General features: G+C 43.3%; 1 protein-coding gene across 4 annotated transcripts in view; it reads right to left on the bottom strand.

Moving 5' to 3' along the window:
• The window catches only part of ELMO1 (engulfment and cell motility 1), a 583,566-nt gene that overhangs the window by 321,539 nt on the left and 234,938 nt on the right, over nucleotides 1-27,089 (bottom strand). For all 4 annotated transcript variants that reach the window (XM_055590394.1, XM_055590392.1, XM_055590395.1 and 1 more), the window contains 2 exons: nucleotides 25,238-25,360; nucleotides 23,462-23,593 (listed from right to left, as the gene is read on the bottom strand). In XM_055590394.1, the coding sequence (XP_055446369.1) occupies nucleotides 23,462-23,593; nucleotides 25,238-25,360 (255 nt within the window). The remainder of the gene's footprint in view (nucleotides 1-23,461; nucleotides 23,594-25,237; nucleotides 25,361-27,089) is intronic.

The raw sequence follows: 27,089 nt of genomic DNA, 5'->3' as shown, positions 1-27,089 counted from the left end.
GGGAAAAGGTTAAAAATTATTGTACCAGAAGCTGAACCAACCACTCATGCTCCAACACCTCCTTATTTGCATTCCTGAGTCCTCTTAACCTTTTATTTCAGAGAGAAGCAGTATGGTTCAGTGCCAAACAGCAGTGGCCTGGAGAATGAGACAAAATTATCACTGAATTTTTGGTGTCACTTCTTACCATCTGTGAGACTCTGGGCAGGTTATTTAACCTCAGTATATTCAGATATAAAATAAGGGGAAAACATCTATTTCACAAACTGGTTGTGAAGATTAAATGAAAAAAAAAAAATCATCTCAAACACCCAGGAGAGGACCTGCCACAGAATAATAAGCAGACAAAAAAGTTTTTCTTTCACCCCTGGGTTGATGAACCAAAAAGAAAACTCATACCTCTGCTACTTGTTATTTTTGTTTTTTTTCTCTTCAAAGTCCTACACAAAGTGTCAAAAAAAAACAGCTCACACATGGAAGCGAGACTCAAAATGCAGTGACTAAGATGCATTTGGTAAAAGTAACTGGTGTGTACACATACTTCTATGGAACCACTTTGTGCTTAGTCGCTCAGCCGTGTCTGACTCTTTGCAACTCCATGGACTGCAGCCCACCAGGCTCCTCTGTCCTGGGAATTCTCCAGGCAAGAATACTGGAGTGGGTTGCCATGCTTTCTTCCAGGGATCTTCCCAACCCAGGGATCGAATCCAGGTCTCCCACATTGCAAGTGAATTCTTCACCATCTGAGCCACCAGGGAAGCCCTGAGAACCATTTTAAAGGAGACTATTTTAGAGATGGACATCACAAAACCTTCCCAGAAGGACCAATAAGGGAATAGAAGGTGGAACACAGGTGTGGAAGACTAGGAGGAGGAAAGACAGATCTATTTATAGTGATTGACCCTTTCATTTTCATCGTGATTAAATATGCTGGGCAAAATTAAAAGCTGATAATAAAGAAAAATGGCAAACATTCTGACAGCCTACTCAGTAAATAATGCTGTTTCAGTAATTATGCAATTTCTTGTAAAGCACTCTAAAACACTTGCAATAAAGACACGACAACTCCAAGAAAAAGGCAAGGAGATAACAGCAGGAACTGACAGACCCAAAAGCTTTATTCATTCAACAGTGCCCATCCATTCCACTCCTATTACAGAAAGAGATAAGAAAGACCTAGAAGCTGACCTCCTATTATTTAGGACCCACCAGGGGAGCGAGATAAATCGGGAGATGAATTGGAATTTGCTCTATGAAAAGCAACGAATCTGTGCACAAAGCACAGAAGTAGCACAGAAGAGAGAGGAAGAGTCTGTGCTACAACACCCCCAAACTCCCTCAACTTTCTCACCTCACTGCTCACCTTCCAGAACTCTCTCTTTCTTCAAGGTTAAGGATGATAAAGGTTAGAAGAGGAAAAGATGGACAGAGTTGCTCTGCTTCTATTTCATTAGTAAAAAATGTACTAAAATAAGAGCAAAATACTTTACCTTTTCTCTTACAAATAATAATAGTTTACATTTGCAGGTTTATTACATACTGGGAATCTCAGTGATTGTATTTTTTTTTTATTCTAGACTGTCCATTTTGTTCTTTCCTATGGTTTTTATGTCTCTACTGACACTTCTAATTCTGCTAAGATTTTCAAACATTGAAAACATGGTTTGCTTTTTTCACTGTGGACGGTTTTCACAAACATTTTAAATTCCTCTCCTAGTTTCAGCATTTGGTTCATCTTGGAGTTGGATTTGAGAGAATTTTGCCTTCATTCCTCATATTTCAGAAAACATAAGACTGTTTTCCAGCCATTATGAATGTTAAGTTGCAAGAGTCTGGATCCTGTCATTATTCTCCAAGGAGTGTTGTTTCCTCTGTTTTGGCAGATCATTTTCTTGCTTGTGCTTGAACTGCTAACTGTTTGGAGGCTGCAGTTCTGGTCTCACTTCAGACTTTTTGTCTATATAGCTACTGTTTTGAGTCTGCCCCATGCACAGGTGGTTCCGAGGTCAAAGAGGAGTGTAGACAGAGTTTGGGGATAATTTCTCTGGCTACCAAGGTGGTCTGGCTCCAGGCACTAAAGCTACAACTGCAAATACCTGTAGATATGGGTTCCTACAAATTGCTCTATATAAAAAGGGCAAAAAGCCCTAAAATGTAGCCTGGGAAACCATAATCCTGCAGAATAAAAATAATAGCAAACCTAGACCAAATATTTATCCAAATCAACCCGCGTTTGATGAATTGTCTGCATACATTTAAGTCCATCACAAAGCCTGAAATTATTGTTTTTCCTCTGTTCTACATATTTGACCAATCTTCATGGGCTTCTCTTGTGGCTTGGCTGGTAAAGAATCCGCCTGCAATGTGGGAGACCTGGTTTTGATCCCTCGGTTGGAAGATCCCCTACAGAAGGGAAAGGCTACCCACTCCAGTATTCTGGCCTGGAAAATTCGATACACTGTACAGTCCATGGGGTTGTAAAGAGTCGGACACGACTGAGTGACTTCACTTTTCATGTCTATTACGCAAAAATCCTCTCACCTTTTGAAGTCACAGCATATGAAGACTGAGGATCATTTCTCCATTATAAATAGGGGAATAAACAGAGAATGGGCTACGGGGAGGCACTCGCCATTCCCTCTCCCATCACGGCCTTAAAGACTTTCTTTCTAAGGAGTTATTCTGGATGAAATCTGATAGCTTAAAGGCAAACAAACTGCATCTTCTTTTCAATTTGCTGTCAGTCTCTATTTTTAACAAAGCAGCAAATAGAGTTTTAAAATAGAAACCATTTCTATACTTTTCAAAGAGAGTACAATGAAATTTGATACAGTTCGAGCATAATAAAGAGGTCTAACTAGTATCATTTATGCAAAGAAAGGCTTTGATAACACTTATTGTTTCCACTTGTTAAAGTTTCCATTTGTTAATATAATGCTGCTTTAATCATTACAAGCAGCATTGAATATCCCTAAAAAAACTGCTGTGATTCAGTCGCTAAGTCATGTCTGACTCTTTACGACCGCATGGACTATAGCACACCACACTTCCCTGTCCTTCACTATCTCCAGAAGTTTGCTCAGTTTCATATCCACTGAGTTGGTGAAATTACCTAACCATCTCATCCTCTGCCAGTCCCTTCTCCTTTTGCTTCAATTTTTCCCAGCATCAAGGCCTTTTCCAATGAATCAGCTGTTTGTGTCATTGGCTATACTAAAGCCTTTGACTGTGTGGATGACAACAAACTGTGGAAAATTCTTAAAAAGATGGGAATACCAGACCATCTCACCTGCCTCCTGAGAAATCTGTATGCAGGTCAAGAAGCAACAGTTACAATAGGACATGGAACAATAGACTGGTTCCAAATTGGGAAAGAAGTATGTCAAGGCTGTGTATCGTCACCCTGCTTATTTAACTTATATGCTGAGAACATCATGCAAAATACTGGGCTGAATGAAGCACAAGCTGGAATCTAGACTGGTAGGAGAAATATCAATAACCTCAGATATGCAGATGACACCACCCTCATGGCAGAAAGCAAAGAGGAACTGAAGAGCCTCTTGAAGAAGGTGAAAGAGAGTGAAAAAGCTGGCTTAAAACAACATTCAAAAAACGAAGATCATGGCATCTGGTCCCATTATTTCATGACCAATATATGGGGAAACAATGGAAACAGTGAGAGACTTTAATTTCTTGGGTTCCAAAATCATTGCAGATGGTGACTGCAGCCATGAAACTAAACGACTCTTGCTCCTTGGAAGAAAAGCTATGACAAACCTAAACAGCATATTAAAAAGCTTGGGGCTGGTGCACTGGGACGACCCAGAGGGATGGAATGGGGAGGGAGGAGGGAGGAGGGTTCAGGATGGGGAACACATGTATACCTGTGGCGGATTCATTTTGATATTTGGCAAAACTAATACAATTATGTAAAGTTTAAAAATAAAATAAATTAAAAAAAAAGAAAAAACAACAACAACAAAAAAAAGCAGAGGCATCGCTTTGCCAACAAAGGTCCCTATAGTCAAAGCTATGGTTTTTCCAGTAGTCATGTATGAATGGGAGAGTAGGACCATAAAGAAGGCTGAGCACCAAAGAACTGATGCTTTTGAACTGTGGTGTTGGAGAAGACTCTCAAGAGTCCCTTGGACAGCAAGGAGATCAAACCAGTCAATCCTAAAGAAAATCAATCCTGAATATTCATTGGAGGGACTGATAATGAAGCTGAAGCTCCAGGGCGATGGCCACCTGATGTGAAGAACTGACTCATCAGAAAAGCCCCTGATGCTGGGAAAGCTTGAAGGCAGGAGGAGAAGGGGAGGACAGAGGATGAGATGGTTGGATGGTATCACGGACTCAATGGACATGACTTTGAGCAAGCTTCAGAAGATGTGAAGGGCAGGAAAGCCTGGCATGCTGCAGTCCATGGGGTCACAAAGAGTCGGAAACAACCGAGAGACTGAACAACAACTTCAAGTCAGGTGGCTAAAGTACTGGAGTCAGCTTCAGCATCAGTCCTGCCAATGAATATTCAGGGTTGATTTCCCTTAGGATTGACTGGTTTGATCTCCTTGCTGTCCAAGGGGCTCTCAAGAGTCTTCTCCAACACCACAGTTCAAAAGCATCAATTCTTTGGTGCTCAGCCTTCTTTATGGTCCTACTCTCACATCCATACATGACTACTGGAGAAACTATAGCTTTTACTTATACACCTTTGTCAGCAAAATGATGTCTTTGCTTTTTAATAAATGAAAAATACATAAATACCCGCCAAAAGTCAATATTTATGTGATCCCCAAGTTCCAAGCCAAGGTCCACTCGCTGGGCAGGGAGCTGCAATGGACACAGGAAGTACTACACCCTATGCACAGCCTCGTGTTGGAGAAACAGTTCTGGATAAGGTGGGGAAGGACCACAATACCCTGGGCAGGTCTGATTGGGCCAACGTGGTCATTTGACTCAAACTGGACATTATTTTCATTTAGAAAGTTTGAAGTACCTCCCTCAGAAGCCACCAATCATCCGTGAGCACAGGACTGAGTATGTTATGTAAAGCTAGAGATGGAACAGCCATTTCCTGCCATGTTCAAGCTGAAGAAAGAAAAATGCAGCTTGCAAAAGTGACCAGTGAAACAGACAAGCAGAGAGATACAAAACTGCTGGCTGGTATTCAGAGGAAGATGGAGCACAGTGGTCCCCTGGGGCCTACCCTGATAACAAGAACTGGATTATTGCACTATCCTGAGTTAACTGAGTTACCATCCTTTATTCAAAGTGAGAAAAGTACTAAGCTCTGGGCTGTGCTTCTTGTTAGAAAGACAAATTAACAGGCCAGTGGAATAATCATAATAAATAAGTGTAAGAGAAGACTCTAATAGGGAGATAGGAAATGTGGCTGTGGAGGTATAGGAAAAAAGCATGTTAGGAGATTTTCTTAAAAGCCTGTAAAATTAGTGAAGACAAAAAAGTAAAGTATTCAGAGTTATTGAAGATTCAGTCAAATGGGTACTTTCTAAGGCTCTTGGTGGAAATGCAAATTGTTATAGTTCTTCTAACAAACTGTGCAATATACATCAAAATCCCTAAAAAGAGAGTATGACTAAATCTTGTTGTGGACAAAGATTGCTTGGATGTGACCACAAGAGTTGCCTCCATGACTGCTCCTTCTGAGAGAAGCTTCTATGAATACAAACAGAAAAGACGGGCTTCATCAATTGTGCTTAGCTCCCATATTTTTTTAATATTTTCACTAAGTTTCTGTCAGATAAAGCTAAGCATATAATAAGATGGCATAAAAATTCTCTACATTTTCACTGCTGCTGCTGCTAAGTCGCTTCAGTCATATCTGACTCTGTGCGACCGCATAGACAGCAGCCCACCAGACTCCCCCGTCCCTGGGATTCTCCAGGCAAGAACACTGGAATGGGTTGCCATTTTCTTCTCCAATGCATGAAAGTGAAAAGTGAAAGTGAAGTTGCTCAGTTGTATCCGACTCCTAGCGATCCCATGGACTGCAGCCTACCAGGCCCCTCCATCCATGGGATTTTCCAGGCAAGAGTACTGGAGTGGGTTGCCATTGCCTTCTCCGACATTTTCTCTAGAAACCTTAAAATAAAAATTCACTTTGAAAATTAAAAAAACTAGAAGATCACATTTAGAGAAAGTATACTTATTTATATAAGCATAGAATATATCTGGAAAAGATATGCACCAAAATTGTAACTATTTATATATGAAGGAATATGGTTTATTTTTTTCTAAATAATTTTAGTTAAAATTTTATGAATTCTCGGCACTATGTCTTGCTCTCAGAATTAGAATAGTTTAAAAAAAGAATTCAAATAAAGTAGGTAGAAACAATGTGAATAAAATCAATTTCATGGACAGCAGGAAGATTTAAAAATAGGAAGTACAAATAAACAAAATTAAATTAGAGTTTCAAAAATATCTGTAAACGTTGACCCAAGTGTCTAATAATTTCTTCTAAGGAAATAATTCTAAATGTGGACAAATAGTTATGCCTAACATGATCATTGAATCATTTCTGTAATTTATTTTAAAATGTCCTTAATTATTGGAACACCTAAGTAAGTTATGTTTTAAGTACTTACTGCAGAGCATCAGTCACTAAACATGATCTTTATCAAGGTTTACATGTGACAAATGGAAACGATTGGAAATTGAACATAAAATTTAATCTCAAATATGAAAAGAACAGAGCCCATAAAAAAAGCTACTAAGGAAAAATACTAAACATTAACAGTTTGCTATTGGAGGGTAGGATTATAGGTGTTGTGTGTGTGTGTGTGTGTGTGGTTTCCTGTGTGTTTGCTTTGCTTCTTCACAATTTCCTCTCCTCTCCTTTCCACAATAGGGAAGTACTAAACTAACCAGCAGAAAAAAGAATTTTAAAAAGTAGAAAGAGAAAGTCCGTGGGGTAAAAACCAAAACAAAACACTGCACACCCCTGTTCAGATCTGGAGAGAGGATTTTTTTGGAGGGCTTTGAAGGATTCAACCTGACAAGTAATTATCCGTTTACCATGTCTGCCCAACCTTGTGAAAACTACCAAGGACTCCATGAAGTCTTTGACCACCTCCCTCTTGGTTTATCCAGGAGGCAGGGGAAAAAATGCATGTGAGAAGGCAGGCTGGGGACAGGCAAGCACACTTGAAGCCCCCGTGCCTGACAGGGGTCACAGTGCACAACCCCCCAAAAGATGCTCATCCCACGGGCCCCCTGCACTTCTGCTAGGCTGACATTTTCACATAGATCGCTTTTAAGACGGAGGCAATTTTTTTCTGACATGTAAACTGAATGAAGACAACAGGCTGTTAAAGAAGCAGCAGGGGAGGACAGAGAGGACGGACGGAACTGTGGACCACGGGAGTATCAGATGAGGATGTGGCTTCACAAGCCTCCACCAGGGAAGGTCCTGCAGGACTGGGAGCTTGGAGGAGGAGCACCCTTGGAAACCAGCAGCCTTAGGCAGTAGACTCACACCCAGCACTAAAAATAGGGCTGAACTATCTATACCTTGTTGAGTCACTAGGAAACACTAAAAACAGGACAATGCAGAAGGCTCTTTACAGGAAGAGTATCAATTTTGTTTCCTAGCTCTTGCCTGGAAAATCCCATGGATGGAGGAGCCTGGTAGGCTGCAGGCCATGGGGTCGCTAAGAGTCAGACACGACTGAGGGACTTCACTTTCACTTTTCACTTTCATGCATTGGAGGAGGAAATGGCAACCCACTCCAGTGTTCTTGCCTGGAGAATCCCAGGGAAGGGGGAGCCTGGTGGGCTGCCGTCTATGGGGTCGCACAGAATCGGACACGACTGAAGCGACTTAGCAGCAGCAGCAGCAGCATACCGACAGTATTCCCGCCACAGGAAGGCCTGCAATACCCCCGAATGCACACAGAGAAAAAGGGCTGCAAGGATCTATCCCAAAACAACATCCTCTTCATACTACCGTCAAAGTGAAATCCTCATCTTTAACCACATACTCTCCTAATTTAAAATTATCAAATATCACCCAAACCCCCCGGCACAAATTGCTCACGACTTGTCGTCAAAGGAGCACTTTCTTCACATTTTCCAGTTGTCCTTGCTCATCACTCACGCTCCTCCTTCTCAGCCAGGGCTAATCTGCACTGGTCCCTTTGTTTACCCTCGAATTCCTGCACGTCCAAACACCTCCCCTTCTATGATGCCCATCTCCAATGTCTGCGCCACACGAGTTCACCTCTAAAGTAGGAAAAGCCATGGCTGTGCCTCGTACCTTGTGGAGGCTGCACTGCATGGGAACCATTTGGCCCAGGACCCTGGACAGGCTCAAATGCTGCTGCTAGTGGGGTGGTCACTGTGGCTGTTTTGTCACTGATATAAGACCAGTGGAAATCCTAGTGGGCCTCCTTAAGATGACATAGACCCAGCAGGCTAGTCAGTTTGGTGAACATTTTAAAGAGGAGGAGCAGGAATAATAAGAAAGCAAAGGGTTCATGCACACCCATGACCCTTTTCTGACTACAGAAAACTACAGATGTTTTTGCCTCCAGAAACATCTCAGAACTGCGTGTCATCTCTTACTGGTAAGTTTGTGGGTTTTCAAGGGTGCACAGAGAATTCCTCCTGTTCCCTTTTCTTTCCTCTTGGGAGTGAACAACGCAGGACATGTGCCAAGATGCCTGAGCCGGGACAGTTCTTACATAACCACCTTATTCTCAAATTGGTTCTGGTCCCTTCCATTGGAAAGGTTTTGACAGCCTTCCTACACATACAAAATGCTATACCCAGAATTAGAATCCCACACCATGGAGCCAGCTCCTGGTGTATAAATTACTTCCTCCCAGACATAAAACAGGTCTACATGGCTTGTTCACACCTCCTCTCCCGAGGTCACATCACACCGAATTCAGAGCTATGAGACACATGGACAAATGGTGACCATTTGGAAAAGAGGACAAAAAATAGTCTCAGGAAAGAGAATGAGAATAGAAGGCCCACTAACTTGACCTGGGGCTGTTCAATTGCTGTCCAAGGCAAGGTTGACAGTAAGCAGGCGATTGCACCAGGGGTCTCCGTCCTGGCATTTCTTCACCCTCTGGCCCCCACCCCGGAAGATCCAGCACTGCTTTTCAAGATGCTCTGATACCAGCCTGTGTGTGCGTATTAAGTTGCTTCAGTCGTGTCCGACTTTTTTGCAACCCCACACACTGTAGCCCACCAGGCTCCTCTGTCCATGGGATTCTCTAGACAAGAATACTGGAGTGGGTTGCCATGCCCTCCTCCAGGGGATCTTCCAGACCCATGGATCAAACGCATGTCTCCTGCATTGGCAGGCAGATTCTTTACCACTAGTGTTACCTGGGAAGACCCCTGACATCCTACCAGGGGCAAAATCAGGAGGCTCAGCCACGAAGCAGAGCATGATGGGAAGAGATGCTGGACGTTTACAACAATCCATCATAGGTAGCAGAATCCCATAACTGCTTGTCGTATTTAAGACTCTGATCAAATGCTCGAGTTCTAGTGCAGTCTAGCCTAAGTCCAAGGTACTGTAAAGGGCTACCCTGTATGGAATCAGCCAACTGAAGAGTGTTTCCTGTTGTGAACAGCAAAATTTCTTTGATTTACATTGTGATTTTGAGCCCTCCTGCCTCTTGGAACTCCTCACAGGAGCAGGTGTCTATGAGGACCGAATCCCTAAGGACATACTTAGCCATGGGCCTGAATGCTAGTTCCTGGGCTGCTATTCAAGGCAGAGGAAAAGGATTTACCTCTTCATTAAACACTTCTTGAAAATTATAAAATTCCTGCCCTGCCAAACACTTTTTAAAAATTCTCTAGAATTCATAGACTTTGGGACCTATTGTGTATGTGTGTGCATACTCAGTCATGTTTGACTCTGTGCAACCCTGTGGACCATAGCACACACACCAGATTTCTCTGTCCATGGAATTCTCCAGGAAAGAATACTGGAGTGGGTTGCTATGCCCTTCTCCAGGGGATCTTCCTGACTCAGGAATCAAATCTGGTCTCTTGCATTGCAGGAAGATTCTTTACCATCTGAGCCACCAGGGAAGCACTCTTGGGACATATTATCCCTCAGATTAGCTCCACTTTGAAGCCACTTACTTCTACTCTCTGATACAACTGGTTCCAGTCAATTGGAGAACTGTCAAAGTCAAAACGCAGACCCCACATTCACTGTGGCCACCCAACCCAAAGGGTAACAGCAATAATTAGAATTTATTAAATTTCTCTCAATGTCAGGCAGGTTTCTAAGAATTGGATTTCTGTTAACTCATTAATCTCAACCACAAAGCTTAGGTAGGAACTATTACTATGCCATTCTTACTAATGCAGACAATGGGATATAGAAAGGTTAGGTAAATTGTCCAAGGTCACGTAGCTGAGGAGCAATGGAGCTGGGATGCAAGACCAGGCAGTCTGGCCCCAGACTGTGTGTCTGGAGAGCAATGTTATATTATCTTAGATGAAACTGACTTGTTTATATATCATTAAGCCCACACTGGGAGAAGGCAATGGCACCCCCCTCCAGTACTCTTGCCTTGAAAATCCCAAGGACAGAGGAGTCTGGTAGGCTGCAGTCCATGGGGTCACTGAGTTGGACACCACTGAGTGACTTCACTTTCACTTTTCACTTTCCTGCATTGAAGAAGGAAATGGCAACCCACTCCAGTGTTCTTGCCTGGAGAATCCCAGGGACAGGGGAGCCTGGTGGGCTGCCGTCTATGGGGTCGCAAAGAGTCGGACACAACTGAAGCGACTTAGCAGCAGCAAGTCCATATTGAGCTATTTCAAATCTTAAAAGATGATGCTGTGAAAGTGCTGCACTCTATATGCCAGCAAATTTGGAAATCTCAGCAGTGGCCACAGGACTGGAAAAGGTCAGTTTTCATTCCAATCCCAAAGAAAGGCAATGCCAAAGAATGCCCAAACTACCACACAATTGCACTCATCTCACACGCTAGCAAAGTAATGCTCAAAATTCTCCAAGTCAAAATTCAGCAATACGTGAACCGTGAACTTCCAGATGTTCAAGCTGGTTTTAGAAAAGGCGGAGGAAACAGAGATCAAATTGCCAACATCTGCCATATGATCGAAAAAGCAAGATAGTTCCAGAAAAACATCTATTTCTGCCTTATTGACTATGCCAAAGCCTTTGACTGTGTGGATCATAACAAACAGTGGGAAATTCTTTAAGAGATGGGAATACCAGACCACCTGACCTGCCTCTTGAGAAATCTGTATGCAGGTCAGGAAGCAATAGTTAGAACTGGACATGGAACAACAGACTGGTTCCAAATAGGAAAAGGAGTACGTCAAGGCTGTATACCATCACCCTGCTTATTTAACTTATATGCAGAGTACATCATGAGAAACGCTGGGCTGGAGGAAGCACAAGCTGGAATCAAGATTGCTGGGAGAAATATCAATAACCGCAGATATGCAGATGACACCACCCTTATGGCAGAAAGTGAAGAAGAACTAAAGAGCCTCTTGATGAAAGTGAAAGAGGAGAGTGAAAAAGTTGGCTTAAAGCTCAACATTCAGAAAATTGAGATCATGGCATCCAGTCTCATCACTTCATGGGAAATAGATGGGGAAACAGTAGAAACAGTGTCAGACTTTGTTTTGGGGGGCTCCAAAATCACTGCAGATGGTGACTGCAGCCATCAAATTAAAACACACTTGCTCCTTGGAAGGAAAGTTATGACTAACCTGGACAGCGTATTAAAAAGCAGAGGCATTACTTTGCCAACAAAGGTCCGTCTAGTCAAGGCTATGGTTTTTCCAGTGGTCATGTATGGATGTGAAAGAAAGCTGAGCACCAAAGAATTGATGCTTTTGAACTGTGGTGTTGGAGAAGACTCTTGAGAGTCCCTTGGACTGAAAAGAGATCCAATCAGTCCATCCTAAAGGAGATCAGTCCTGGGTGTCCACATCTGATGCAAAAAGCTGACTCATTTGAAAAGACCCTGATACTGGCAAAGATTGAAGGCAGGAGGAGAAGAGGACGACAGAGTATGAGATGGTTGGATGGCATCATCAACTCAATGGACATGAGTGTGGGTAGGCTCCAGGAGTTGGTGATGGACAGGGAGGCCTGGTGTGCGATGGTACATGGGGTCGCAAAGAGTCAGACATGACTGATAGTCTATACTGAACTGAACTGAACTGAACTGAACTGAAGCCCACATTCCCTGTGCACCACCTTGTACCTGCTGAATGGTAACCCTTGTTGCAAAATCCCATGTACAAAGAAAGAATGCCAGGAGGGGGCAACTTGAAGGAGTTCGTGACTAACACTGTTTAATAAGTTGCCTTCATAGTTTTGTTTGCAAGGAGACAAAATTCTTGTGGGTTTTAAGCTAAAGTTTAAGGCAGACGGTTTTGGCTGGCCCAGGGTTCAGTCTTTTAAAAATTACCCCACCAAGTACTCTGCCGTCTAAGAGCTGCTCTTGATAGAAAATATCTTCTGTCTGGAGAGTAACTAACACACATGCCTTTGTGTGGAGCGCCCCCTAGTGACTATAAATCAGCACTGCCGCTGCTGCTAAGTTGCTTCAGTCGTGTCCGACTCTGTGCGACCCCATAGACGGCAGCCCACCAGGCTCCCCCGTCCCTGGGATTCTCCAGGCAAGAACACTGGAGTGGGTTGCCATTTCCTTCTCCAATGCATGAAAGTGAAAAGTGAAAGTGAAGTCGCTCAGTCTTTGTGTGGAGCGCCCCCTAGTGACTAGAAATCAGCACTAACAGGAGATAAATGGCCCAGCTTGGGTACAGTGATGCTGAGAAAGCTTGAGGGCACGAGAAGCGGGTGTCAGAGGGTGAGATGGTTGGATGGCATCACTGACTCAATAGACATGAGTCTGAGCACAGGAGACAGTGAAGGACAGGGAAGCCTGGAGTGCTATAGTTCATGGGGTCGCAAAGAGCTGGACACGACTTAGCGACTGAACAACAACAGGCGCAATGAGTACTGAACAGGAGGAGAGTGGGGAAAACGGAGCAGGAGAAACCCATCCTCTCACTCACTTTTCAGTAGTCACCTGAGAGATTCTGCCTAGAGTTAAAACTAATTGCATTAAAATACGAGAGGAGAACAAAGCTCAAATATTGTCATGGCAATGAATCACAGTCCATTTGTTTGTAAAAATTTTCCTTTTCAATATTTCTTTTAAAAATATAAAGCACTTCAAGAGCACAGTTATTCACATGTCCGTTATAGGGTTGTTGTACTTTTCTCCATCTTCATGGCATCCATGGGTAACAGCTGGCTCTTGGGGGGCTGATTCTGAGATGAGACAGTCCCCAGTTCTTCTTGCACCTCTGCGCTCCTCTCCCTTGCTAGGGAAGGGAGAAGAGAAGTAACCTGTCACGTACGTGAAGTCACCGAGCTGATGGAAGTGGCAGCAACAGCATAAGCCCTGATACAGGAGTCAGGCAGTGGTAATGGGCCCATCTGTCAGCTCCAACAGTGACAGAGAGCCTGCGTGGGGGCTGCCCCTGCAAGCCAGACACACCACGCCCACTTGGACCATCCGTTCCCACCCCAGCCAGACAGCAAAGGAAGAAGAAGAAACAAAAAGTCTGCAAGTGTTCTACACGGAACTTCTTGATGTCTCTCTGCATCACCAGCAAGTGTGATGATGCGACCCTGCGATGAAGTTGGCCCTACCACCACACCAACCAGAAAAGCCCACCGCGCAGCAGCTCTGCCCAGTGATCTGCTCCCCGCAGTTCAATGACAGAGAAATGAAGCCCAATATCCCATCTTCTGGTTCTGCCAGAGACTTTCGGAAGCGAACTTTTATTCTTCTATGTGTGCACCCACAACTCCAACAATGCTATGGTCTCAGCACTTAAAACCAAACGTGAAGATAGCAGATGCTACACTGTGCATCACTGATCGAAAACATCCAAGACAGACACTGCAGAGCCCATCCTGGCCACGGTGTCCTCTCTTCACCTGTCATGAGGAGTTGCCACTCTTAACTGCCAGTCAAGGGAGTGACTGACAGAACTGCCTGCAAATTCTGGCTTAAACTGTGAGTATCCTCAAATAATGCCCTTCTTTGGCTTTCCCTTTCACAACCCCCTTGCTATTTGTTGAAGTGAGGAAGAGAAAGGCAGGGATAAAAGGGAAGAAATGTTCACGAGGTTCAAGTACCCCATACCATCAAGATGGGAGTCTTGGTGATCTCTCTGAACAATTAATTCCAGAAATGGCTACTTAAAAGGGGCTTTCCAGGTGGCACTCTGGCAAAGAATTAGCCTGCCATGCAGGAGACACAAGAGAGACAGGTTTGATTTCTGGGTTGGTAAGATCCCCTGGAGGAGGCATGGTTACCCACTCCAATATTCTTGCCTAGAGAATCCCATGGATAGAGGAGCCGGAGGGGCTACAGTCCACAAGGTCACAAATGGCTACTAAAAGAAAAAGTTGAAAGATGAATCCATAATATTCTACTCACCTGAGAAATACATATCAAGAATCAGCTCAGACTTTCACAATAGCTTTGTATCACATCCCAGCTAGTTCATTTTTACTCTGCTACACACTCCAAGTTATTGTTGCTCCACGTTTTAATTATGTATATTTTTAACCCCCCAAATACATTATTATTATCGTTTCTACAGTCGATATTCATCTGGATTTTCTATTTACAGTGCATTCTTTCTTGCATTTCCATGTTAAGACAGAAGAAAATATTCGATGTATAGACTCTTAACGCCCCATATAAAATATTTTCACGACAGCATAAGGAAAAATAATTGGAAATGAGCATCAGGAGATGTGGATGCTACATATAAATGCTCACTGGCTATGAACAGCAGGCCAATCTCACTTAACAAGGAGGCCAGGTGGGCATCTTAGAATGGTCCTAGCTTCTGTAGGCGGAGAAGGCAATGGCATCCCACTCCAGTACTCTTGCCTGGAAAATCCCATAGGTGGAGGAGCCTGGTAGGCTCCAGTCCATGGGGTCGCTTAGAGTTGGGCACGACTGAGCGAGTTCACTTTCACTTTTCACTTTCATGCATTGGAGAAGGAAATGGCAACCCACTCCAGTATTCTTGCCTGGAGAATCCCAGGGACGGGGGAGCCCGGTGGGCTGCCCTCTATGGGGTCACACAGAGTCGGACACGACTGAGGTGACCTAGCAGCAGCTTCTGTAGGACCTTGACGAAGGCTAAGCAGATCTCCTGAAGAGATCCTAAGGCTTCTTTTCTTGGCCCTACAGCTTCAAACTCTGCAGGCTGATAAGCAAAGCTGTAATATAATTGGGTGTCCCAGTGGCTGATACTCCCGAGTTCGTCAGGGGTGAGGTCTAATTGAGAGTCGTCAGTGGCTGTGGGTTTACTCCATCTGCTGGCTGCTTCTGCTCAGGCTTCACTAATAACTGTATCTCTAGGCTAGTTCAGTAATGCCCGACTCTTTGTGACCCTAAGGACTGGAGCTCACCAGGCTCTGCTGTCCACGGGACTTTCCAGGCAGGAATACTGACTGGAGTGGCTGCCGTTTCCTCTCACAGATGCGCAGTGCTTAGTTTCCTTTCAGATGGAGCAAGACTAGAAATGATTAGGACCGGGGCCTCACTGCATTTTGAATAGGGAAAGGGGGTTTCTGAACAGAATGGACCAGAACACAGTGTCCATGAGGCAGAAGATAGAAGATGTGGTTCTGGGCAATAGGTGTATGTGGTAACTGCCTGTGATTTCATCCAGACTGAACCTAAACATTCAGGGAGTTCAGTTATCCCTTCATCACAGTCTGTAAAAGGTCCCTCCCTCGGGTGGAAGGGGTAGGCTGGGGCTGGGTGGACTGACTAAGACTTGCCAGAGCTTCCGTGAAGAGCAACCCAGCCTAATTAGTTGTCCCATTTTTTATGACCTATTTTTCATGGGTCACATCTTTAACTATTTGAAATTAGGGTTCTTGGTTAGGAATACTATTCCAATTATTAAATCATCCCTATGGGAAAAAGTGATTTTCTTTATTAAAATCTGCTTTAACTTGTGGTTCCAGAAATGCTTGAGAAAGGGGGTTAAGGACAGCAAAAATTAGGTAAATGTTAAAATTTACTTTCCATATAGTCTAGATTCTTGCTAATACTGTCCTTGTAGTCCAAGGGACTGAATCACATTCTCAGTGACAAAACCTTTAAGAAAGTCCTGTTAGGAGTGATGCTGAAATATAAGCCAGACCCACCTGAGGCTGCATTCTCATCTATGCAGAATGAGTTTGGAATGAAACTTGATTATAGGATGAAAATTCACCTAATTACCAGGATGTAGTATTTGGTACCGGAGAAGGCAATGGCACCCCACTCCAGTACTCTTGCCTGGAAAATCCCATGGACAGAGGAGCCTGGTAGGCTGCAGTCAGTCCATGGGGTCACTAAGAGTCGAACACGACTGAGCGACTTCACTTTCACTTTTCACTTTCATGCATTGGAGAAGGAAATGGCAACCCACTCCAGTGTTCTTGCCTGGAGAATCCCAGGGATGGGGGAGCCTGATGGGCTGCCATCTATGGGGTCGCACAGAGTCGGACACGACTGAAGCAACTTAGCAGCAGCAGCAGCAGTATTTGGAACAGCAGCAGTTTCAAGGCAGCCTCTTGAAATAAACGACTCAAGTCACAGTAGGTTATAGTATTCACACCCGCCCCGACTGTCCTGAGTGGTGCTGTGATTTGCAGACATTTGTTGACGTCTCACATACCTGTGAGCTCTTGAAGGATGGGCCATCTCTTCCCAACTTAGCATGTACAGGACACGTGGTGAGCACAGAACTGAGCCTAGGACCACCTTAGCTTCTCTTCTCCATGGCTCACCCCTGCCTGAAAGCTCTCCAGGGCCTTACAGTACATTGGTTCTCTTTGTTTCCTATACCTATGGTCTATGAAATCATCACGGACACTGAGCCATTGTTCCTAAGGGCAGTACAGGTTTAGGTTCCTTTGAGCCTCTGGTCATAAATTTTTGTCAATCAATCAATATATAACCTTGTTTTATGTGCATTTCTGTTTAAAAACTCACTATGTAACATACTGTTGATTCATTAACACAACTCACAGCAACAGCAGTGTCACTCATGCCTGAAGTCAGTTTATCTACTACACAGGTTTTCTCCATAAGGCGCATACATCACAGCCTCTACACTTAGGAAGACTAGACAGCACTTTAGCACAAAGTTTGGGGGCCACTTTAAATGGCAAAATCACCAAGAGAAAGCACAACATTTCGAAAATGTGTCCTTGGCTGGACTGCAAAAGGGATACTCATTTAAGAGTTGAAACAAGACAGCAGATACCTTGCTGATCTCATGAGACTGCCCAGTAACTCAATTTTTTTGCCACTATGTGCTTGTCTGCAAATGACTGTGAAAGCCCATAATGACTGATTTCAAATAAATTGTAGGGAATGGGTGAATATTCAGGTATGGAAGCCATGAAGATTGACTGTCTATTTTAACCCCTCTGAATTTAAAATTCTCTATCATTGGTCTCTTGCTTGTAACGCCAACTCTACTTCTCTGCCCCCAGGACAGCATGAACACTGGTCATGACAAATGTCTTGCAGTTTCCCAAGCACACATTGTTCCCTCATCTTTGTTATTCTGAACCATGCATTTTCTCATTATCTTCCTAGGAGCAACTTACAACGCTCACATTCCCCCATCATTGTCTCTCACAGTGTCATGGGACACCGGGCAACATTCCAATAATAATATTAATAGTAGCTGTAACACTGTCCAAATTGCTATGTCCGGGTATAGTTCTGTACGATTTATAAGTGTTTACTCATTTAATCCACACAACAAACCTATAGACAGAAACAACTAACATGCCCCATTTTAAAGATAAGAAAATTGAGACATGACAATGTCAAGTACCTTGCCGGAATCACTCAGCCTGTGAGTGGCAGTCAAAGACAGCCCTGGACAAGCGTAATCCCAATGTCACACTCTCCTAGTAGCTGTTGATTTCCAGCAGCACTTAGACTAAGACGCTGTCTTCTGTGGTATGGGAACAGAGATGGAGATGGAGATGGAGGAAGAGATATATAAATATGCATCTCATTTCATATCCTGCCATCTGTATTTGAGAAAAAATATATTAAAATGACACCAAGCACTGCATATATAATTATGGATAATTATACTTGTGCATAAGTATCTTCTATCACCCAAGAAGGTAAAAAAATCCTTAAAAAATTTAAATGTAAATCTGTATTCATCATTTGTTTTTTCATTTTCTTATATTTTCTGATGCTTTGGAATCTTGGGTCCTTGCTGACATTGGAGGGGCTCCCCTTTGCAGAGTGACCTACTTTCTAGAGATAAGAAGGCTGCCTTCCTCCCCCAACAACCTCCTTTCTCAGGTGTTTACACTTGGGGCCACCATCCACCTGCCCTAATGAACACAGGGCCAAGTACCGGACAATGCAGGGTAGTATGCAGGCTCCAGAACGCAGGGAGATTATTCAAACCAGCCAGTTCTGAGTCTGCTTACCCGCTGTGCCTTGGCTTTCTCGTGGAAACCACAACAAAGGCTATTGCCTTAGTTTTCCCCTTGCTCCCTCTGTCTCCTGACTGACCCTAGTGCCCCCTTAAGTTCCTGTGAGGTCACATGCTCCCTCCTCTTGGGATCTATGAATAACAACCTGCCTGTTCAACAACAACCATCTCCAGGGGTAGGGCTGGCCTTATTATACCTGAATACAATAAAACCTACATTTTAAAAGAGTCTTAATTCTGAAATAATATTTTTCCCACTACGTTGTTTCACCATCGCGTTAGCCATTTTTTTTTATCTGCTAAGACCATCTGAAAATGTTAAGGTAAATGCTTATCAAAACACTTCACATTAAAAGCACATTATGCTGTTCAGAAAGAGTTTCTTTTTTAAAAATGAGCTTATTTTATCCCCAGTCAAGCTCAAGAAGAAGAAAAAGACAACTAAGGAAAAAACCCACTCTTTTCCATTTTCTGACATCTGCCTTAGTCTATGAGGGCTCAAAAAAAAAAAAGAACTACAGATATCTCCTTTTAGACTGGACAAAGGTAAAATCCACAAATAGAGAAGCTATCAATTTGACATCAAGACAGTCACGTTCTGAAGTCTGTGGCCAGGAACTCAACTCTTCTGAGTATGCAAAGCATCCGTCACAGTTCCTGGTCATTATAGTCAGGTATTTCCTGTGTTTTCAAAATAAAATCATTCTAAAAACGTGAATCTGCCTTCTGTCAGGTTGAGAAGCACACGTGCCCCTCCTTAGAAGTTCCAATAAGATTAGTATTAACCCAGACATCCTTGACTCCCTCTTCTTACCAGGGAATCTATAAGCATGTCCATTTTGCAACTCAGAAACCATTAACTAAAAGATCTTGGAAGAACAAGCAGCTTTGTGTTAAGAGCAAGTGCTTTTCTGTGTTATGACTAACCATACAAGCCATTTAGCCATTTTACATTGGGACTTTAGAATGATTTCACCAGAAAAATCTGCTCTGTTGGGATGCTGCACTGAGAAGAAATGTGAGGCCCATCTGCCTTCTCAAAAGTGTCGTGCTTTATTATCCGGTAACAAACTGTTCTTCTTGCCTTGTTGGAACAATGGCCCCTCCACTTCGGAAAAATGAAAAAGCTGCCTATGATTTCCTTGATATGTGCTCCCGAAAAGAAAGGGAGGGCAGTGCAGTTTGCTGGGTGCCTCCACCATGCCAGGTGCAAGGCCAGTTGCTAAAAGATGGTCTTGCAGGGCCCTCCAGCAGCTGCGAAATAGAAGAGCATCTGCCCAGTTTCATCCTGAAGAAACTGACACCCAAATAGGTTAAGTAACTGCCCCATGCTTGCATGCTAAGTCGCTTCAGTTGTGTCCAACTCTTTGCGACCCTATGGACTGTAGCCCATCAGGCTCCTCTATCCATGGGATTTTTCCCAGCAAGAATACTGGAGTGGGTTGCCATGCCCTTCTCCAGGGAATGTTCCCAACCCAGGGATCGAAACCGCGCCTCCTGTGTCTCCTGCTTTACAGGCAGATTCTTTACCACTGAGCTACCAGGGAAGCCCAAATAACTGCCCCACTGGCCAGTTATTAATAAATGGCTCGTTAGCAGTAAGTGGCTTTTTAAGTGGGAAGGATGGAATTAAAATCTAGACTCACTCAACTCCAAAAATTTGTCACTTAACATTTCCTGGGCAATGCCTACTCAGGAGATGTAAAAAAGAGGAATAACAATCTTATATGACTTGAACTTTTCTTCAAAGAGATCCAAAAGGTTACCCAAATCTCAGATTGTGCAGGAGGTCGGTAAGGAGTTTACAGACAAGATTACTCCTCCTTTAGAAGCACAGAGAGAATCCTTTACCAGGACAGTTTCCAGCATCCAGAGCTTTCCAGGCCAGACACTTGAGGTCCTCAACCAGCTTTCTGCGTTTCGCACAATGACCTCTAGGTGGCACCACCAGCCTGTCTTTCCATTAGTGAGGCCTGTGTATTTCTGCTGACAGGTAGTCAAAAGAGACAATTTCTGCTTGTGAAAGTGGTTGCATCATTTCTAGCATTAGAAATCATGACTAGTCTTTTCAGTTTCTCCATTACCTGATGCAAGATTGTGGCCTGGAAGAAGTTTCAGAGGAAGGACTAAAATTGAAAGCTCAAAGAAAGTACCAGGGAAAAATGAAGGAAACCAACACTCTGTTTTGGTTATTCTCTGTTCAAGATTTTTGCTTTTTTTTAAATGACTTTTGAAATCCTTGGAGTGGAGGCCACATAAGTGCTGAAAGCCTTAAAACCACATAAAATTAACTTTTACTTTAAAAATGCAACATTCTTCATAAAGTACTCACAAAGCAAAAAACACTCAGCAGACGTTGAAAACTAAGACAGAGACAGACCCCAGAAGCCAACTGTGGAAGGAATTATCAATCGTGTTATGACAGATGGAGTTTCATCGAGAAAAATCACTCAGAGTTTGGCTTGTGGGATACCCTGGAGATTTCACACAGGACTAAAGCATGGAAATAAAAAAGGAGGTGTCTCATACCTCCCACCCTCATTAAGTCTATCCTCCCTAGAGACCTGCAGTAACACAAAAAGCTGGGATAATCCAAGTCCTACCGAGTGGTCTTTCCTCAACTTCCCTCTCTCCTCCATCCCTCAGACACATGCCCAGGATAACACTGTGTGTTCTGGGACCCAACTGCCCCCGACAAAACCCACTAGGACCTGGGTCAGAGACCCATTGTGTCCAGGGATCAGTGTGTGTAAAGAGCTCACTTTGCATTTTCCACATTGCAAATGCACTAGAAATCCAGGTAGTCAAAAGGAGGAACATTGTTCAAATGCACTAGAAATCCAGGTAGTCAAAAGGAGGAAATCCAGGTAGTCAAAAGGAGGAACATGAATGGTAGTAACTCAAGTGTACGCTACCCGCAGGCTGTCCTCCAGGACAGAAATATCAGGATCGAAGGGAAGCAGTTCGAAGTGTACACACCTTGGTCTGTCCCCTGGCCATTCTGATATGACCTAAGGGTAAGAGATTGGATGATTTTGCACAACTTCCCAGGTGATTTGCATATGACTCCTGGCTCAACATGGGGCTTCCCTGGTGGTTCAACAAGTAAAGAATCTGCCTGCAATGCAGGACACCCGGGTTCAGTTCCTGGGTCGAGAAGATCCCCTGGAGAAGGAAATGCAACTCACTCAAGTATTCTTGCCTGGAGAATTCCATGGACACATGAGCTTGGCAGGTTCCAGTCCATGGGGTCCCAAAGAGTCAGACACGACTGGGCGACTAACTTTCACTTTCACTTTCCTCACTCAACACATTAAAGTAAAACCTGGAAGGAACTGTCGGGGAGGTAGAGTGTGAGCTTTTGACGGCTAACTCCCTAGCAAACAGAGTCTGCCAACACACGGATGGGTAAGGGCGGGGCCGGGGCCACCTCGGAGCCTTGAGCATCGACACACACCAAGCACAGGGGTGCTCACCTCTCCATCAGTCTTGGAGCTTTTTGCTAAAATTTAGACAAACAGATTCAGCTAAAAGATCAAATGGAATGTCAAAGTCAAAATTTGGGATATGACAGCATAAAAATAAAGCTCTGTAAAGCAAGTTGCAAAGTGAATACAATGCTTCAGAAGTGTTCTTCTTAGAAAAAACATGTTAAGACTACCAGTAAAAAACGAATAACATCAAATTATTTTTTTTTCTAGTTCTACAAATATTATTGGACAGGTTTATAAAAAAGTTACTCTGATGCACCAATGGTTAAAGTGGAAATTACCCAGTGTTTATGGAAGGCAATTTGATGATATCAAAAGCTTTAAAAATATATATCATAGAAATGCTAGTTCCATGGATTTATCCTAATGACATGATCAAGGATGTACATCAATACTGAGAGGCACAGATGTTAATTGCAGACTTATCTGTAATTTTAAAACACTGAAATACTCAGTAAAAGAGCTTGGCTAAATAAACTGTAGTACACTCACATAATAACAACTCTTTAGTAATGAAAACAATGCATATAACTGACGTGGAAACATTTTCAAAGAATTTCCACAAAAGATAAGGTTTTCCAAATAACAATAAAGCATAAATACCAATGTGTACAAATGAATATTAATATTAGTGTGTCTGTATGTATATTCAAGGAAAGAGTATTTGCAGTTATAAAATAATGCCCGATGATTTCTAATTACTGAAGACAAAAGTCTGATTTATGTTGGTTATGAAGGAGGTAGAAAGAAACCCAAATTTACACCTGCAGAATTTGAGGTTAATAAGCCAAAGGTCATGTAGAAATGTGATAATGATGAAAGCAAAAATGGACCGGAAGCAGAAACAAAAACAACAGATTATATTCAGGACAAGGCTGTGTTCTGATGTGAAAACTAAGTAAAAAGAAAATCTAGGTGGTAACTAATTAGCATCCATAACAAGACAAAACTTTTAGGACAAGATAAACTGCATGTCACACCATGATAAAATTTCAGGAGACTCTCAATCTGATTTTGATATGGAATTGACATATGTGAATAACCCAGTCACCAGCTCCAAATAAGATTTCTCCCACAGTTGCCATCACCCATTTAATTTAAATAGAATCTTCAGCCTCCTGTGAAGTAGATCTAACGAAGTCTAGATGCTTTCCGGGCTAACTACTCTTGGTTACACTTAATCAGAACTGAATAAACAAACTCAGTATTAGTCACACTTGTACAAGTTATTCCATTCCGCTGCAGCCAGAAGAGATTTTCATGTGATCCTGTTTAAACCAGCTAAACATCTGGAAAATGTGGAAACTATTCTGTAAGGCACAGGAGGACCACACGCTCAGAGGAGACATTGCTTATGTGGCTGAGGTCAGGCCCCCGGGTGCTGGAAGGAGAGAGCTTACTGGAGATGGCTTACTTACTATGAAGCCAAGTTTTTTATAATCCCGGGTGTACATGGACTTGCGCTTCTCCATGCTGCCACTGCTGTTATTTGGTTCAGACTCTGCATCAAAAGCAATTCTTCGAAGTTCAAATATGATGTCCCGCTGAGCCTGAAGGGGTTAGGAAGGAAAAAACGGGAGGGAGAGAGAGCTGCCTTCATTCTGTGATGCTTCATCCACTCCCTCATTCCCCAGGGTCTAAATGAATCACTGGGTACAGGCGAAAGGGAAACAGATAAAGGGCAACCAGTGTTCTAAGTTACAGCTCTGTGAACTTTTTTCCCCCTCCTGCCACTCTCCCTGCTGGTCAGCCCTGGCTTTATTCCACAATTATCCTCATGGCCAAGCCCCTTGGAGCTCTGGTATCAACTGCCCTGTGACATTCTCAATGAGGGCCCCAAATATGATGGAAGGCTTGTGATTGGAAAAAGCCAAGTTAGAGGATCTTGAAGTCTTGAAATAAAGTGATAGGCACATAAGGTTTAAGAACAATAGGTAAGTGACAAGGGACCCCTAACTCCACTGAGAATTGACTTCATATAGAGACAAATCTGAAAAATGGTTAAAACGGGAAAGGTTCTGTGGTGCATGTTTAACCACAATAAGAAAAAGGCATGTATCTTTTACATAAAAAGGAGGAGGTTTCCAAGAAGGGAGGGCTGTTCCACCTCTGGACGCACTGCCTTTCGAACTAGAAGTCGTAAGGCAGTCTCATCTTTCTGTGATGATTGCACTTGGCCTTGCCAGAAGTGTGGGGCACATTAGACGGCCGCTGGAAGCCTCTGGATCATTCTTAATCGCGTGGCCTCACGCCACGAACGAAGTGCTGCGGCGGTTACACACTTCGCATGTGCATCCACATCTGCCAGAGATCAGACCCTCACGTGCCAATAACGAGTGTTTTCCTTTCCAAAGCTGCAGCGCTGTTTAAGCTGCAAATATGCTACAGCAGCGCTCCCAGCTGTTTCCTCTCACTTTGTCTTCACACAGTAAAGTTCCCCCAGAGCCTTTTGGATCAAGACTTAACCTCTCAAGCACAACAGCCAGAGACCTAGAGAGATCTGTAGCAGACAGCCAACCGACAGAAATGGAAGCCCAGAAATCAGATGTAACCTGGGACCTCCACCCATGGCTCTGACCACTGGAGAATGGAAATACTCTCTCAGCCTGTAGAAGCCATATCACACAGAGCTACCAAGTGGCTCTGTGTCCTGGGGACTTGACTCCAAAGCTATCACCAATGAAGGCACTGGAGCTAAGTGTCAGTGTTTGTAGTCATGCGACGTCAGGCTTTCTTATCCAATAAGGAAAGAGTATGCATGTGTTCGATAGATAACAAAATATTTCATTTATTTTATTCTATGATCCTATGCACGCTTAGTCACTTAGTTATGTCCAACTATTTGCAACCCTTTGGACTGTAGCCTGCCTGGCTCCTCTGTCCATGGAATTTTCCAGGCAAGAATACTGGAGTGGGTTGCCATTTCCTACTCCAGGAGATCTTCCTGACCCAGGGATTGAACCCCTGTCTCCTGTGTCTCCTGCATTGCAAGAGGAGTTTTTATCCACTGACCTGTCAGAGAAGCCCTCTCTGATTCTAGATTCACCAAAATTTTAAATCCATTTCCCTAAGTTCTGAGATGATAATAATATTACCATCATCAACAGCCTCCTGGTTTCTAAGAAGCTCAAGAAAAGACTTTTAAGGATGTTCTTTCCCTCATATGCTTTGACTGTTGTCTAATGAGCACTCACCTGGTCCTGTGGGTCCATCTTGGTCATCATCCTATCTTCCAAAAGGTTAAAGGTCAGCACCTGCAGCACATACAGCTGGTGTGCCATTTCATTGTTGATGGCCCGCTGAGCTCGGATGACATGCTAGGGAGATGGTTCATGAGAGAAACATTTTTAAACAAAGGAAGAAAGTAACAGCAAATAACCTAATTTACCCACCCCACCCCCATCATGATGCCAAGTAGACCCTCAGAAGACCTCATTTGGAAGCACGGGGCATGGAGGTGGGTGGAATCACTTTCAGGAGAAAGATGAGTGCACAGGTGTCCCTGGTGCAAATTTTCCTTTACATTTGAGGACCCAAAAAGCTTCCTGATCTTTAGGCCAGAACTGGGGAAAGACCTACTGTGTTCAGGGAAGAGTGGAGGTGCAGCAGGAAATGGAAATGTGGTGGCTATTACAGCCATATAAGAGAAGGTATGCCTAAAATGAGAGCGTCTTGAGGAGAGCTATGGATTTCTACAACAGAAGCACTCCTTGCCTGCTTGCCTTGCCAGAAAAATAAATGGTACACATGTACTGTAAGCAGTTCTGCCATCCTCTTACCCTACAGCTGTCTCCGAGAAGTGATCCCACATCTAAACAGGGAAGGCTTTAGAAGCATCACACAAAGGCAAAGTAGCTATCAGATCTGTCATTAATTCACGGTGGACACTATACAGTGACCACTACCCCCACAATGCAGTGAGTGAATTTTTTTTTTTTTTTAGAAAATGACCCTTCCCCTTAGAAACAGAACTAAAATGGAATAAATATAAAAAGAGTGGCAGCAGACTATAATATGTGGGCCTTTGTCCCCTCAAGGGCTGGGTTTGAAATGGAATTCAAGACTTGGACCTAATATGCATCTGCTTTGGCAGAAACCACAGTTGTGCCTTAAACATGCCAGTCAACCAGAGATTTTCCTGGTGGTTCAGTGGCTAAGACTCTGTGCTCCCAGTGCGGGAGGCCCAGGTTCAATCCCTGGTCAGGGAATTAGATCCTGCATGCTTCACCTAAGACCTAGTACAGGCAAATAAATAAATAAATACTTTGTAAAATGCCAACCAACCAGTCAAAGTGGTGAAACACCCACTCAAATGAGTTATTTTGAACTGCTAGGCCCAACCATGTCTTGCTGTCTCAAGGAATTTTCTCTGGGTGCCCTGAACCTGGCGTGCACCTGGACTCCACAGCCTGGCTCTGAGCACCATGATGAAACAGCCAATTAAAGGAGAGGTGGGGTGAAGAACAAGACATAGAAGGAAGTCGCTGAACCAAAATTAGGTGCGTTTGAAGGTGGGAAGCCAAGCAATGGGATGGGAAGAAATCAAACCTCATATCTTCCAATCTTCCCAAGAGAATGTTAATTCTTGGTATATGTTTAATGTCCAAAGTGTATGGGCACTAAAGCATGTGGCTATTTATTTTATTAACAACTCAACAGTATCTACACTCCACGTTCTTGCCGGAGAATACCAACCAATCTTAAACTTCCAATCATCAAGGTCTCATTTAAAACAGTCACGCTGAAGTAAACTGATCTTTGAGACATGGTAGCTACAGTCATTTCACCCACTCCATCTCTGGGCATTCTAACTTCAACTGCCACACCAAGGTGATATCAACAACAGGCTAAGACTTTAATTCCGGGTTTCTACTCTTTCATCACCCTCCACCCCCTACACAAATACCTTCATTTCTCTATGATTAATATTGTTTCTTCCACTTTTATTGAGAGCGAGTATAAAAAATAACCGTATTTTGAATCCCTCTGCAATTTCTACAAAACTATTCTTGGACAAAGAATATATGAATGTTCTGACAATACCCG

This window comes from Bubalus kerabau, chromosome 8 (genome assembly GCF_029407905.1).
Source record: "Bubalus kerabau isolate K-KA32 ecotype Philippines breed swamp buffalo chromosome 8, PCC_UOA_SB_1v2, whole genome shotgun sequence".
NCBI lineage: Eukaryota > Metazoa > Chordata > Mammalia > Artiodactyla > Bovidae > Bubalus > Bubalus kerabau.
The sequence above is the reverse complement of the archived record's forward strand: the minus strand, read 5'-3'. Positions and strand labels throughout refer to the sequence as shown.